Source organism: Ostrinia furnacalis, unplaced genomic scaffold (assembly GCF_004193835.3).
Source record: "Ostrinia furnacalis isolate ACB-3 unplaced genomic scaffold, ASM419383v2 OfSCF3012, whole genome shotgun sequence".
Classification (NCBI taxonomy): Eukaryota; Metazoa; Arthropoda; class Insecta; order Lepidoptera; family Crambidae; genus Ostrinia; species Ostrinia furnacalis.
This window is the reverse complement of record NW_021133251.1, coordinates 456,691-472,511: the sequence shown is the minus strand read 5'-3', so window position 1 is coordinate 472,511 and position 15,821 is coordinate 456,691. Positions and strand designations below refer to the sequence as shown.

General features: G+C 36.7%; 5 protein-coding genes across 5 annotated transcripts in view; 3 read left to right on the top strand and 2 right to left on the bottom strand.

The window, feature by feature from the left end:
* Positions 1–78: 78 nt before the first annotated feature.
* LOC114356964 (craniofacial development protein 2-like) lies at positions 79–1,045 on the bottom strand. Its single transcript, XM_028310364.1, has one exon. It carries the CDS (start codon positions 964–966, stop codon positions 79–81), a length of 888 nt encoding a protein of 295 aa, XP_028166165.1. The 5' UTR covers positions 967–1,045.
* A 586-nt stretch (positions 1,046–1,631) lies between these two features.
* On the top strand, positions 1,632–3,078 carry LOC114356953 (beta-1,3-galactosyltransferase 5). The gene is made up of 3 exons (XM_028310353.1): positions 1,632–1,922; positions 1,999–2,146; positions 2,216–3,078. The coding sequence occupies exons 1-3, from the start codon at positions 1,757–1,759 to the stop codon at positions 2,961–2,963; spliced, it is 1,062 nt and encodes a 353-aa protein (XP_028166154.1). The 5' UTR covers positions 1,632–1,756; the 3' UTR covers positions 2,964–3,078.
* Positions 3,079–3,185: 107 nt separating this feature from the next.
* LOC114356955 (uncharacterized) lies at positions 3,186–7,316 on the bottom strand. Its single transcript, XM_028310354.1, has 3 exons — positions 6,924–7,316; positions 6,663–6,841; positions 3,186–3,778 (listed from the first exon to the last, which is right to left on the bottom strand). Exons 1-3 carry the CDS (start codon positions 7,191–7,193, stop codon positions 3,355–3,357), a joined length of 873 nt encoding a protein of 290 aa, XP_028166155.1. The 5' UTR covers positions 7,194–7,316; the 3' UTR covers positions 3,186–3,354.
* Positions 7,317–7,642: 326 nt separating this feature from the next.
* Positions 7,643–9,438, top strand: LOC114356959 (63 kDa chaperonin, mitochondrial-like). The gene has a single exon (XM_028310361.1). It carries the CDS (start codon positions 7,696–7,698, stop codon positions 9,379–9,381), a length of 1,686 nt encoding a protein of 561 aa, XP_028166162.1. The 5' UTR covers positions 7,643–7,695; the 3' UTR covers positions 9,382–9,438.
* A 1,597-nt stretch (positions 9,439–11,035) lies between these two features.
* The window catches only part of Enoph (enolase-phosphatase E1), a 31,238-nt gene continuing 26,452 nt past the window's right edge, over positions 11,036–15,821 (top strand). The window contains exons 1-8 of the mRNA XM_028310362.1: positions 11,036–11,187; positions 11,459–11,664; positions 11,967–12,904; positions 13,010–13,229; positions 13,326–13,993; positions 14,072–14,298; positions 14,411–15,032; positions 15,477–15,586. Of these exons, the coding sequence (XP_028166163.1) occupies positions 11,074–11,187; positions 11,459–11,664; positions 11,967–12,904; positions 13,010–13,229; positions 13,326–13,993; positions 14,072–14,298; positions 14,411–15,032; positions 15,477–15,586 (3,105 nt within the window). The 5' untranslated portion in view covers positions 11,036–11,073. The remainder of the gene's footprint in view (positions 11,188–11,458; positions 11,665–11,966; positions 12,905–13,009; positions 13,230–13,325; positions 13,994–14,071; positions 14,299–14,410; positions 15,033–15,476; positions 15,587–15,821) is intronic.

The following is a 15,821-nucleotide window of genomic DNA, read 5'->3' as shown; positions in this document are numbered from 1 at the left end:
AAGGCTTTCCACAATGCACGGTCCTGCGCTGCCCGCATCCAAGCTCTTCCCGCGACCTTTACGAGATCGTCGGTCCACCTAGTAGGAGGCCTGNCTGATATTCAATGTGCCTCTTACCATTCGGTGATCGCTTCCTGTTTTGACCGAGTTGATCACAGAGACATCATTGAATATATGCTTCTTCGTCGACAAGATGAAGTCGATCTCATTTTTTGTAGCGCCATTGGGATGCAGCCATGTCCACTTTCGCTGTTTTGGCTTCCTGAAGAAGGAGTTCATCATAAAGAGGCCCTCCCTCTCCATAAAGCCAGCCAGCAGTTGGCCACGTGCGTTCCTCTCTCCGTACCCAAATTGCCCCACTTTCAGCTCATTATCGCTTCGTATTCCCAGCTTCGCGTTGAAGTCCCCCATCACAACGGTAAAATGGGACCGGGAGCTATGTATGGCTCTGGAAATATCCTCATACATAGTCTCCACTTCGTCGTCGGGGTGTTCCGTGGTCGGTGCGTATACCTGTATGACCTTCAGCGAATACCGTTTGGTGATTCTGAGTATAAGGTATGCTACCCTCGCCGAAACACTCTCGATCTGTACCACGTTGTTGATAAGGGACTTGTGAACGATAAACCCGACACCACCCTGGGACTGCTGGTCGCCCTCCCGGAAATAGAGCAGGTTTCCGGATTTGAGGATTATGGTGTCCTCCCCCTCTCTTCGGACTTCACATAATCCTACGATATCCCACCGTAACCTGCTCAATTCTTCCTCGAGTTCCACTAGCTTCACGTCTGTACGCAGTGTGCGAGCGTTGAAGGTTGCCAGGGCCAGAGGTCGTCGGTGTTGGTAGCTTGGCATCCCCCGGGGATTCTTCGCACCCCTTGCCCCACCGTTACCGTGACCGCTACCGTGGTCCGGGATAGTGGGGCCGCCGGGGACTAGGGGCCGTTTTATTGTGTGTACAACCATTTTGGAGGGTTTTGCCCTAATCGCCACGCTTGGCAGGCGGGTTGGCGATCGCAGTTTTTTGTTTGGTTTCGCACGCAGACGCTGCTGCCCGTCTGGTGCTACAGGGGTTTTGTCGCCTCTTACGACACGCCTCCTGTCGGCGGTGGGGAAAAGTATTCTTTTACGGCCGTCCCCACACGGCAAATCATTAAGTATAATTAATTATGTGGACAGATTTCCAAATCTTCCCGCTTTGTTTAAAATCGAGCCTGAAGGTGGTTACCCTTTACCTAATTAGTGCATTTTTCCTGTGATGCGCTAAATATTTTGTGCTACGCGACTGGATGACGAACGAAGGCTATTTCTAACGCAGGCGAAGCTGTAACGCATCTGCGTTGTGAAAAGCTGACAGAAAGCTACTATGTCTCAAACGCAAGTCAAACGCTTCATGAACACTTGCTGTTTTTTAGTGAAAAAATAAATAACGCACTATGATATAACCAAAGACTATGTGCGTGTAACGAAACGTCTCCGAAACGGGTGGCGCGCCTGTTTAAACCTTAACACAACTCAACAAAGTGTAAATTAACTTGATGAATACTAGCTGTCACTTATATGTTTGTTTACATTTTTGTAAATGAATAAAATGAAATTCTAAGTAGAAAGTAAAGTAAGTGAAGCCAGTGTTCTAATAAATGGAACTATAACTGTGATAATTAAGTACTAAACTCTAAACCCTTTTAAATATAGTTTCTAATGAGAGGATTTAGATATTTTAAATTAATTTTAAATAATTAATTAAATTACCAAAATGCATAAGAAATTTGTAGCAATAACATTGTTTGCATTCATTTCCTTGTGTATTTGGATTTTATGGAGTACAAATATTGACATGAACAACACATTATTATTAAGGAAAAGTAACTATGATTTCATGAACAAAAACTTAATCAATCCTGCCAATACAATCTGTGATGGTAAGTTGGAACAAGTAACCACTTTCTATAAAGTATTTTATCTTATCATCAAATGATTCTAAACCTCTCCATACAGAAAAGCCATTTTTGGCAATAATTGTGACGTCATACGTGGGGCATGTCGAGCTACGCAGCGCCCACAGAAGGGCCATGCCAGCTGGACTATTGAAATCTATGAATGCTATAAGAATATTTTTACTTGCAAAAATACCTCCAAATGAGAAGTAAGTAGCTACTTGAAGTAGAACTTTGATTAAGATACTTTTTTATCTAATTTGTGATGATATTTTCAGATACATTACCCAAGAAGCTATTCAGAGCGAACAAGAGATCTACGGAGACATTCTACAGGGATCATTTTTAGAGAACTACAGAAACTTAACATACAAGCATCTCATGGGCCTAAATTGGGCCAGCAATGTGTGCCGACCTACATACATACTTAAAGTCGACGATGACATAGTATTCAACATAAATAGCACCCACAAATTCATTAAATCTTTAAGTGTAAAAGAAAACTTATTGGTGGGTTATATGCTAAATAATACCAAACCTAGACGAAATAAAGAAAACAAGTGGTACGTAACACAAGAAGAATATGTTTGGAACGATTATCCACCATACTTGTCGGGATGGTATTACATAGCAACATCTGATGTAGCAGCAAGACTATGTGAAGAAGCTCTATACATTCCACCGTTTTGGATAGATGATATTTACATAACCGGCATTCTAAGCAAAGCTATAGGAGCCAAACTGACACAGGTACCTCAGGATTATTGGCTAGAATATTACGAATTGCTTGAATGTTGTCTCACTGACATGATAAACAAGTTTATTAGATGTGACTTTGTGGTAGGACCAAATGGTGGAAGAAACAACCTGATAGTAGAATTCAATCAGGCTTTAAATAATTGTGATCAATGGAGAAACTGTACGGCAAGACCCAAGGAAAGAAGATTAAAGGATGTTTGTGTTGTCAACAGAGAAAGAGACATTTTCAGTGACGGTCAGGGAGAAGTTCATTTGTTAAAGTTGTGATTGAAAACAAATTAACTAATTATTTGAACATACATATTTATTTATAGCAATAATACTTAAAGTTATTGTACTGTAAAATTATGGCACAGTAATTGAAAACATGCCTTCACATTAAGTGAAGAATAGAGATTAACTATCATTGTGATCTATTGCTAATTTCATTTATAACTTAACTCATTCAGTCATCAATCAAAAATTATGTTTCATAATAATATCTTGTCAAACTTGAAATAAAATTAGCTATTACATAATAAGCTCTTATATAAATGTTAATAGAAAATCAATATAACATCAGTCAATATGTATTAATAAAAATTGAGCAATAAAAAGTTTTCTAACAAAGTTGTATGTAATTGGTCCTACTTAAGAGCTAAGTATTAATTTACTTACATCAAGACTCCAACCATGAATTTGTAACTGAACTTCCATTTACTGTGCAGTCTTTGAAACCTTTCATTACGTACGAAGATTGATACCATTTCAAACTGTCAGTAGATTCAATTTCGTTAAATTCTTCTTCATAGTCATCAACATTCTCTTGAATTTGTAGGTTTTCTAAATTGTTACTGATGGCATCACCAAACACATGGAAGTCATTACAACATGAGATATTTTCTGTATTCGGACTTCTAAAATCCAGTGTGACAATCCGAGAATTTCTGGGTATTCTGCAGCCACTTGTGAGAACAAAGTTATCTGGGTTCACCACTTCATCTTGATTGCTCACATTCTTCTTTTTTATGAACACATACATGTTAGTTGGCGGCAAGGAACTGAAGAAAACTTGACTCAAAGTCTCTGATGTCACCAGAGTTCTGTAAAAATTAAAAAAATGCAAATATTAATAATTTGGTCTGTAATACTGCCGCACAATTTATAAACGCAGTAAGTAACACGTGAACAGTTTCGAGAAAAACGCGATCAAAGTTGAAATTTTATTTTGGGGTGTCTACAATTAGTTATACAAATAATTGTAAAAAAAAATATATGGGCTTATAGAGCTAAACTCAAAGTTTATTTTGATATGAGGTTTTTGTATTTTAATTAATATTTTGTATTTAAAATTATTAAAAAACTGTTTATGTTATGGATTAACTAAGTTTTCGTTCGATACTTGCTACCCATGAATGCAGTATGATTGTTCCTTACTGCGTTTATCAGTAGTTTTTGTTACTTACGGTACATGTGTTAAATGATTGATTTAAATTTTAATTCTTACAACGTAATATGTGCGCCGTATCTTTACAACTTACTGCATTTATGAGTGGGAGTGTAAATCAAAATAATTTATCAAAACTTTAAATGCGCAGTAATAATACAATTATACTGCACTTATCATAAGCCAATAACGCTTTCATGTTGAACTTTCCCAAATAACCAAGGGGTAAATGAAACAAGTATTACAAAATAATTGCTGAGATCGCTTGTTATTAAATCAAAAATTAAGATATGGCACCCACTTTTAGATCTTAAATATACCAATCTAATAAAATAAAGACTCGGTCGTTTGTTTCAGCCGAAAGACGTCCACTGCTGGACAACGGCCTCCCCCAAGGATTTCCACAAAGACCAGTCCTGTGCCGCTCGCATACCTGGCACCTGACGCGACCTTCACCAGATCATCGGTCCACCTAGTGTGAGGCTTGCCCAAGCTGCGTCTTCCAGCTCATGGTCGCCACTCAAGAACTTTCCTGCCCCAGCGGCCATCAGACAACTTATAGTGTCTCCAAACTTCAGAGGAGTGGGTGCAGCACGGCATTTGACATGATTTTTGTCTTGTCCATTAAAGACCCATTTGTTGAGAGGCTCTATTGAGGCAATCGAGGATTGAGCTTAGATCCTCCACGTTCTCAGCCATGACTACGATATCGTCCGCGAATCGAAGATGGGTGATGTACTAGCTGATGATATTTATGCCCAATCCGCTCCAGTCCAGAAGCTTGAAAACATCTTCCAGAGTGGTAGTGAACAGTTTTAGAAATATGACATCTCCCTGTCTGACCCCTCGCTGCAACTGAAGTCCTGATCCCGGAGACGGACTGACATTGTGGCCTATTCGTACAAGCCCTTCAACGATTATATCTATAGTAAATTTGGCACCGTTGGAGAGACTGTAGCTTGAAGAGAGAAGTCTTTCTCATAGACCACAAATGCCAGACAAAGTTGCTGATTATTCTCCTCAGTTTTCTGCCATAGATAAGTATGTGGTCTATCATACTAAAGCCTTATCGGAAACCGATTTGTTCGGGAGGCTAGATGTCGCGTGAAACCATTCATGATGACTCTCAAAAACAGAATCAGAAGTGAGATGGGTATAAAATAAATTCTTCAACAAGGTTTTGTTGCCTTTTTTGAAGAAGAGTATCACCACACTTCTGTGCCATGCCGTAGGCGTTTTTCCCTCAAGGATGACGGAATCGAATAGCTTCTAAAGAGCCTTTAGTACCGGCGTTCCGCCTGATTTCAGAAGCTCAGCCGTGATTCCATCATCGCCCGGTGCCTTGTTGTTTTTCAGCTGTTTGAGAGCCATTCTAATCTCGTACAGACACGTCCGGGATATCTTCGGTATAGTGTCGGGTCAATCTAGCTCTTGGGTCTTCGGCTAGATTTGTCATTTGGACAGGTTTTCAACTTCTTCCAATAACGTAAGAGTCAGCCACTGCGTTCATAACATGTTAACACCTAGGCAGCACTCTGACAATCCTTAGTATGTACGCAGTATAATTGTAATTACTGCATTAATATTAAGTACAAGTCATCTGTTTTTCCTATGGAAACATAATATCAGTGTGTGTTTAAGTGGAATTACTGCACATATACTATGTGCAAGGTGAACTTAACAATTGTAGAAACATAATAAGAATGATGTAATTGGTACATACTGCACTATTACTGTGTAGCAAATTAAGTAAGCGCGAGTATTCACGTAATATTAAGTTATTATGTGCTCTTCAGGGTTCGAGGATATATATCAAAGGATATATATCTTGATATATATCGGATATATATCCGATATATATCAAGCTGGTTTTATTGATATATATCAACTTTTAAAATTTGTTACTGTATTTATACTTTTTGACATAAGATTTTTATTTTTTTAGTTGATTTTGCGGTATTTAAAAGAAATTTTATGTTTTTGCTTTATTTGTCTGATTTTAAGTTTTAAAAACATTAAAAACATGTTTATGTAACACTTATGCAATAATATTCATGAATAATACAAAAAAATAATAGTATGGCTTTCATACAAAATGGATATATATCAAAGTTGATATATATCTGATATATATCATAAATATCCGATATTTTGATATTTATAATAAATATCGGATATTTTCGAACCCTGGTGCTCTTACTGCTAACATAGTATGTGAAGAAACCCACAATCTGCTCTTTACTGCGTTTATGATAACATGTATCTTCCGTTCTAAGATAGATAGAAAAAAACGGGTCTTTGATTCTTATAGATCGCGATGTCAGGATTCAGAATATTCAAAACAATCATAAATGCAGTAAGTGGTACTTACTGCGTTTATAAATTGTGCGGCAGAATAGATGACTATACAGATGACAGCACATTGAGATAAATGCTTCTTATGTGTTTGTAATAGAGGCGAATTTGGAACAAAAAAGTGTAGATACATCTAATTTGCTGTAATATGTGCACTACCTGGATGAATGATGTTTTATTCTTACCTGAACACATTACGCTGGATCTTCTGGTCATTGGCAATATGAGGAGAATGGCACTGTGGTTTATGGACGGCGGAGGGCAGAATTAATCTGTACACCTCCTTACACGTCACTGGAGTAGCACCCAGAGCTATGCAAACTTCTTCTGGAGTTGAAGGACCGCCTATCTCTGCCAATAAGCTCTAGAACAACGAACAGTATAATTTAGAAGATGGTTTAAAAAAGGAAATGAGTAAACAGTAAACACGCATGTGATTTATTTACCTTCAAAATAAAGTCCAAATTATCGAGTGCGGTCGATGCTATCCTAAAATGCCTCTCAGACTGAAAGCTGTCCTTCTTTTCTTCGTCCTCACACATCTTCTTTTTTGTTACTATTTGTTTCAACCACTGGTAAGTGTACGGTATTTGTAACCTCTGGTAAGCGATGAATTTTATGAGTTCCACGACTACATGACCACATGATATAGAAGTTAACTGATCTCCAATATCTAAGTTTATTGCTATAGATTTCTGTTTATTGCAAGAACCCATAATTAGATTGAGAATCGAGTTCAAAGGGATAGATGTAGATGAAACCAAATAACAAAACTCAAAAGCAACAAAAAATTCAAAAATGCGATTTTTAACCGTTTCCCCCTCCCTCACATGTCACCACATTTCTTTCTGTCAGACGGACAACACATGACAGCTTACTTTTTAAATTGGTACAATGTTTTTAGGTCTAGTTAAAAATAATTATTTTACCACAAAACAAAACATTTTTTTTGTAAGCTTAACTTTTAATTTAATCATAAAACTTAACTATTATTGTACGATTATAATAACAAAATCAATAATTCATTATTTTATTCCTAGATTGAAAAATAAAACCTTGGTCCTAAATTTAAAATAGTGGCTGCTAATGCTATTCAAAATTGGAATTAATCAAATAAAAATATAATTATACGCGCAATGAGTGACAGTTTGCATTCTCATTTTCTTTTGACTACGAAAAATTAAGTGAACTTCTAAATAAATAATCTAGACTAAAAAAATGTATCGAGTGCAGAATATTTTAAAATATGGGATTTTCAAACCAAAGTATATACCTAAACGAAGCTACGCTAAAGAAGTGAGGTTTGGTCCCGATGTTAGATCACTTATGTTACAGGGTGTTGATATACTGGCTGATGCCGTAGCTGTAACCATGGGCCCAAAAGGGCGCAACGTTATATTAGAACAAACTTATGGTCCACCGAAAATAACCAAGGACGGAGTCACAGTAGCAAAAGGGATAGAGTTAAAGGATCGATTCCAAAACATTGGAGCTAAGTTGGTGCAAAATGTTGCAAACAAAACTAATGAAGAAGCTGGAGATGGAACAACGACTGCTACAATATTAGCAAGGGCTATTGCGAAGGAAGGTTTCGAGACAATCTCCAGAGGAGCAAATCCTATTGAGATTAGAAAAGGTGTGATGGTAGCTGTAGAAGCTGTAATGCAAAAATTAAAAGAAATGTCTAAGCCCGTCAAGACGTCTGAAGAAATAGAGCAGGTTGCAACAATATCTGCAAATGGTGATCGATCCATTGGAAAACTAATAGCTAATGCTATGAAAAAGGTTGGTAAAGATGGTGTAATTACTGTTAAAGATGGGAAAACTCTAAATGACGAAATGGAAATAATAGAAGGGATGAAATTTGATCGTGGCTATGTGTCGCCATATTTTATAAACTCTACCAAAGGGCCTAGAGTTGAATACAATGATGCTTTAGTTTTATTTTCCCAGAAAAAAATTTTCACAGCGACACAATTAGTTCCAGCTCTAGAAATAGCAAATTCTCAAAAAAAGCCCTTAGTAATTATTGCAGAAGACTTCGATGGGGAGCCTCTATCCGTTTTAATAGTCAACAAACTTAAAATTGGCCTGCCAGTAGTTGCAGTTAAAGCTCCTGGATTTGGAGACTATAGAAAAAATTGTCTCATGGATATGGCTATCGCTACAGGTGGTTGTGTATTTGAGGATGATCCTAACTTAATTAGGTTAGAAGATTGTCGTATAGAAAGTCTTGGAAAAGTTGGCGAGGTGGTCATTACAAAAGATTCGACTCTTTTATTAAAAGGTCACGGCAATAAAGATGATATTAAACAGCGGATTGAAGAAATTAAGGAAGACCTATCAACTACAACTGGTGATTACGATAAGCTGAGGCTTATAGAACGAATGGCTCGATTACAGTCTGGAGTAGCTGTTTTACTCATTGGAGGGTGTAGTGAAGTAGAAGTTAACGAGAAGAAGGATCGCGTGAATGACGCTCTGAATGCCACAAGGGCAGCTGTTGAAGAAGGAATTGTACCTGGTGGAGGAGCAGCTCTGCTTCGTTGTATTCCTGTTCTGGATAAAATAAAAGCTGCAAATGCTGATCAGGCAACTGGAATATCTATCGTTAAGAAAGCTTTACGCACACCTTGTTTGACTATTGCTAGCAATGCAGGATTCGATGGTGCTGTAGTCGTGTCTAAGGTGGAAGACATGGCTGATAACTTTGGTTATGATGCAATAAATAATGAATACGTGAATATGATTGAAAAGGGAATTATTGACCCGACGAAGGTGGTAAGAAGAGCTTTAACTGATGCAAGTGGCGTAGCTTCACTACTAACAACTGCTGAAGCAGTTATTTGTGATTTACCTAAAACAAAAGAATCTGGCCCAGATCTATCAGCTATTGGAGAATAATAACAGATTTTGGTGATGATGACATGCATTTTTTGTTGATATAATTTATTATTGTAAATTCTGGTACATAATTAAATTAAATAATAGCAAAATTTGAAGTTTAATTTAATTTCAACAATAGTGTCTTTATAAACTTTGTTAAATTAAACAGGGTTAAAATAAATTGTGTTGGTTACTTCTTTATAAACTTTACTAAAGCTCCAGAGCGTTTCCAATGTTTTGCCCTACACAATCAACTAAAACATATCAACTTTAAACAAAGTTGACTGTTAATGTTTTTGTTGATAGTGTAAAGCAAAACTCACGTTACCCGGCTTTTTAAGTTTACTTAAACAGGCCATGAGAGGAACGTCTCCATTACGCCAATATCAAAATATAATCTAATATAATCTAAATATAATCGCGTTTGACTCCATTTAGGTATGACCACATATCTGTGGGTATGACTAAAAAAAAGATGTCATCTGATGACTTCTTCTGTCACTGTCAAACTTGGCGGGAACTTTTATTTTGACGTGTTGTGATGTTGGTTAATAATTTTTGGATGGGGGTTTCCGTCTCGCGAGTGTCAGTGGCTACACGTGTTTCAGGAAAACAATTAGTTTTGGTGTAATTACTAGTGTAATCTTTTACAGAAAACCAATTTTAAGCTAAATTATTACTAAAACAAGGGTGGTGGTACATAAGTTTATTTATTCTCGGTAAGTTTTAACAAAAATGGACCCTAGTCCTCCCGACCCGCCTGATCCTCCAGATCAGACGGATACAATGGAGGTCTCCCAACCCTTATTCTCCCAAACGGCAACTAAACGCCGCCTAGATACGGAGGTTGACTCCGAGCCCGCCAAGAGGACAAACACAGACGGATCTTCACAAAATCATCAATCGGTGTACACACATCCCTCACTTGTGATTGCTCCTAAAATATACAGCGACCAGGACAAAGGCCCCTTTATCGTTCACGTTTCCCATGTGGAAAATGAACCTTCTTCCCCAGCTTATATTCAACCCATGAGATTTGGCAAATTTCTGGTCACTAACAAGATACAGGGAATTATTTTAGACGGTGTCAAAAAAATTGGCAGAAACAGGATTTCTGTCGAATTTCTTTCATCCACTGCTGCCAACAATTTCCTTAATAATGAAATTTTGTCCATGTACAAATATGTAGCTTCCATCCCAACTTATAACGTGACCCGCATGGGCCTCATTCGAAATATCCCTACAGACTGGACCATGGAGGAACTCGCAGAATCCTTGACTACCCCAGACGGCTGCGGTATCCTTTTGAAGGCGCGCCGTCTCAATAGGAAACTAGTTCAAGAAAATCAAACTTCCTGGGTCCCCACACAAACAGTCGTAGTCACATTTAAGGGTCAAGTTCTCCCGGAAAGAGTCTTTTGCTTCCACAACTCATTACCAGTTGAGACGTACCAACTCCCAACTATCCAATGCATGAACTGCTGTCGTTTTGGCCACGTTAAGTCTCAATGCCGATCCAAGCCAAGATGCTACCGATGCACACAACCACACTCTGCTGAGGAATGCCAAGTTACGGAAGACAAAGCTACATGTATCAACTGTCAAGGCCCCCATTTTGCNCATGCCACGCTAGACGTAAACGCTCTTAATTATTGAATAAATTGTTCTTTTTTTTTTCAGATAATTAAAGAAAGATCTGCATCTCTGAAAATGTCTATTTGTGACCCAGATACTTCGGATGAAGAAAGTAATCAAAACAAAAAAGTTTACAAATCAAAACCACAGATGAAGAGAACAAAACTTACTTCACCAAAACCACAAAGGGTTTGTTTTAAGTTTTCATAATCTATACTCTTTATCTTGCAACATTTTGAATTTATTCAAACTTATATAGCAATTAATTGAAGCAGGAAAACTTCTATCTTGTTTTGATTTAATCCAAAAGTTGGCAAGTTGCCTACTGCCACTTTTAAATTTATTCAAGACCTGGATCGTCATCAATTTATTCAAGATTGGTTAATAATATGGTTTTAAATAATAACTAAATTATTTAATAAAGATTATTTATTATATCACATCCATTTTTATGTTACAGATGTCTGCCAAACAAGCAATGGAAAACATGCAGAAAATCAAAAGTGAATCCAACCGCATGCTCAGAGAAAAAGAAGTGTCTTTACCATATCACAGGCCCAAAGCATTGTCACTGCAAGACATCATGAAACGAAGAAAGCCAGCAGTTACTTCAGATGGGAAAGCCCTCCCCATTAAAATGAATGAAGAACAGTTGAAACAATATGTGTAAGTCAATAAGTCTAAATATTTATACTCTTATTCGTAACAATGAACATAAACAGCTACAATAAACAGCTTATTAAACCTATTTTAACTATTGCATTGTTTTATCTCGTACCAACTTGGTGCTGTCATTATTTGATAGAAAGTGACAAAACAGTGCAATAGTTAAAATAGGTTTATTAAGCTGTTTGCGTTATTATTAATAAGGGTATAAGTCTTTATTATTATGTATAAAAACTGTAATGTTTCATTAATTTGGTAAAAAATACAGAATTAATACTGAATCAAACTTTTTGTCTTTTCAGCACAATGCTTGAACAAAGGCAAAGAGAAATGATGGAATTATGTAAAAGTGATACAGAGGAAGATGAACCCATTGATACAAATGAGGATATGAATAATATTCCTGTGAATAACACGGTTACTGATAACATTGGTTCTGATAATGCTAATGATGACGAAAAAGATTTTACTGAAGCTCCACAAACATCAACTGAAGAGAAAGAACTAAACAAAGAAACATTGTCTGAGGTCAATGCAAAATCACCCCAATGGAATAGTCATACAGATGAAGAAATTAGAGAAAATGATGTGCATGAAGTTTCTGAAATATCTCATGAAGAAAAGGAACCAATCAATGAAATATTGACTGAGGTCAATGCAAAATCACCTCAATTTAATGAAACAAAAGGTGACACTTCTGAAATTGCAGAGGTTGACCCAAATAATAAAGATAGTGTAGATGCTATTAATAAATCCGCAGATTTATCTGCAGAAATAGAGCTGGTTTATAATGATTCTGTTGAAGATGATACTATTTCAAAAGTCGATGTAAACAATACAGAAGATATTGAAATGGAGAATAATGCAGAAACTGAGAAATTATTGTCAAATAATATAAATGATGATAAAGTTCATGAAAATGAAGGGATTGTGAATGAAAATACATCAGAAAGCTGTTCTGAAGATGGTAAATCTAAAACTGGCCAAAATAACACTGAATTAGAAAGTCAGCTAATATCTTTACAATATAATGACTCAGAAAATACTGAAACAATCAATACTGAAGACATTGAATCTGGTAATAACATTTCAAAGGAAGATGACATAAGTTGTGACAAAACTAAAAATAATTCAGCTGATGAATTTGATATGACTGAGTTTCCGGATGATGATGCGGATATGAATGATATTAATATGGATGAAATAGATTCAATCATTGAAAATGCAGAGATCATAAAAAGTGAGTTAACATTTTGTCAGAGCACTAAGGATATATTATTAGTAGCAATGATGATGATAGTCATAGAAAATGTCCATTATTTAATTGAATTTTCTTTTGTTTTAGATACTAGTGCAAATTTTAATTCACCAGCACTTGTAAGAGACAATATACCAGTGTTGAGTGTCAAACCGAAGTTGACAGGAGCCCCAGGAATGGTGATTGACTTGGATGGTACTGATCCAAAGGCACCAAGGAAAAGTGGTGTTCAATTGCTAAAAGAGAGATTTACCTTCTTTTCTAAATTGAAGACGCCAGAGGAAATGGAGAGAGAAAGAGAAAAAAGGTATTGTCTTTTATTTAAACTTTATTGAATAGAACTTCTTAGAAATTTGAAGAATATTTTTGGTTGTTTTTTTAATTATGTATTTTTCGTTTATAGGCAAAAACCTGGCACTCTACATCTAAAACTAAAGCAAGAATTAGAAGAAAAAATTGCTGAGCAAAGATCTCTTGAATGGGCCAAACGCCTTGACGGCGAGAAACAGCAGCAAAAGGAATTAAATGCTATCAGAGGTGAAGACTCTGAACCAGAAGATGAACTTGACAATTTAGAAGCAAAGTTGGATGAAGATGATGCAGTGGAGAAGGAATCGTCATCAGAAGGTGAAGAAGAACCAATAGAGGATGATGTTTGCCTTAAAGACAAGCCAAGGAAAAAGAACTCCTTGATAGCTGATGAGGCAGAAGAATCTGACGAAGATGGAACAGAACAGGGTGGGGTTGATGATGAAAAGACAAATGATGATCATAATGAAGATGATCTTGAAGATAATGCTGAGGTTGATGATGATGTAGACGCAGATGCCGAAGTAAGCGAGGAAGATTCCAGTGAAGAAGATTCTTCGGAATCGGAAGATGAGAAGGAGACGACTAAGCCTAAAAAGGGAAGAATTCTAAAAGCTTTCGAAGATTCTGATGACGAAGACACACCTAAATTAAATAGCGATGATACTGCTCCTGTTGTAACCAATGTAGCAAGTGAAGTTTCAGATACTGATAAACCTTTAACATTGCAAAGTCAAAGTGACGTATTTACAGATTCACAAGGTAGATATTTTCCTAAAGACGTGCTGCGTTTCTTAGATGTTTTATAGAAAGTTTCATATTTAAATAACTTTTTTTCAGATGATGTTCTACACTTGGCTCAAGTACCGAAACAAACATCGGGAGAAATTTTATCAAGTCTAGATTGTGTAGATGACAAATTACAAAGCAACAGCAAAAAAGATGATGAACTTTTGGGCACGCAAACATTCTCAATTTTGAATAGTACAAATACAACAAATGACATAAACCTGCAATTAGAGGGTCCTGAAAAGCTCAATGTTATATCTGAAACTCAACCTTACGATGTATGTATTATGTTTAAATTCGATTAAAATCAATGTAACATCTTAAACATGACATAACATTAAGAAATACACAATTGACACATTTATTAATAGTTTTGTTAACTTTTTCCAGGATAATTTGGATGCAGTTGTAGGCATGTGTTCTGGAAGCTTCTCGCAAAATTTTGTCGAGTTTCAACCACCAACCACTCAATCACAGCTATCCCAGTCGCAACCTATTGGAGAGGATTTACTTAACATGTGCACTGGCAACTTTTATGATAACCAGTTCGTATCTCCAGCTGACAATGATAAATTTAATACTAGTGATGATATCTCTCAAGATCCTACACCATGCGAGCCAAAAATCGTTGATAGTATAGAAAAGAACAACAAAAACGTATTGAAATCAGTTCAAGATCTTACACCATGTGAGGCAAAAATTGATGAAAGTATTGAAAAGAACAGAAAACATGATGAAAATATCTTGAAATCAGTTCTTGATGAATTAAACGAGCCAGAAATAGAAGTTGCCAAACCATTGAAGTTCTTTTTTGATGGCAAAAACAGTAATGAACAAAAGAAAACAAAAATGGATAAAGAAAATGAAGAACCTACTAATACACAAGCTAAAAAGAGATTTGTGATTGATTCTGATGACGAGACTAATGATAATACAGAAGATAAAGGTGAACTGAAGAAGAAAAAGAAGTTTAAAAAGAAGAAACTTGAACAGCGTGCACTGCAGATATCAGGTATATAATACAAAGAAAGAATACAAAAGTCTTAATTTTTTAAAATATCCTTGAAGGTTTTTTCATCATCATCATGTCAGCCATAGGACGTCCACTCCTGAACATAGGCTTCCCCTAATGCTTTCCACGTTGATCGATTGGTAGCGGCCTGCGTCCAGCGTTTCCCTGCTACCTTTACGATGTCGTCGGTCCACCTTGTAGGTGGACGTCCCACGCTGCGCCTTCCGGTACGCGGCCTCCATTCCAGAACCTTGCTGCCCCATCGGCCGTCAGTTCTGCGTACTATGTGCCCTGCCCATTGCCACTTCAGCTTGCTAATCTGTCGGGCTATGTCAGCGACTTTAGTTCGTTTACGGATACGAAGGTTTTTTATTCATTTATATTTGCAATTAACATTTTTTAATTCGCAAAAAAAAGAAAAAAAAATATATTTAAACTTTTTAGACGATGAAGAAGAAGAATATAGTGGACCAGAAGAGGCAGATGAATATATTTTATCAGACAATGAAAATGAAGAGGAAAAGTTGGTGGAGTATGATTCTGAAGAAAATGAGGTATGTGTGAAGATATTTTCCAAAGCCTTTCTTTCTTTCTTTAAAAGCTTAGCATAGTTGTCAAGGTCAGGGAGAAATTAAAAGACCAGTGAAGTCTAAAAATACTCGTAGTACTTTTTAAAATTTTATTCCCATAATATTCCCCTCGTAGTAAGCTAAATAATGTTTGTTTGTGTATCACGAGTGTATTCACCATAATAGTCGAGCGCGGCGGCGGGAATTCTACTCGCGTTCC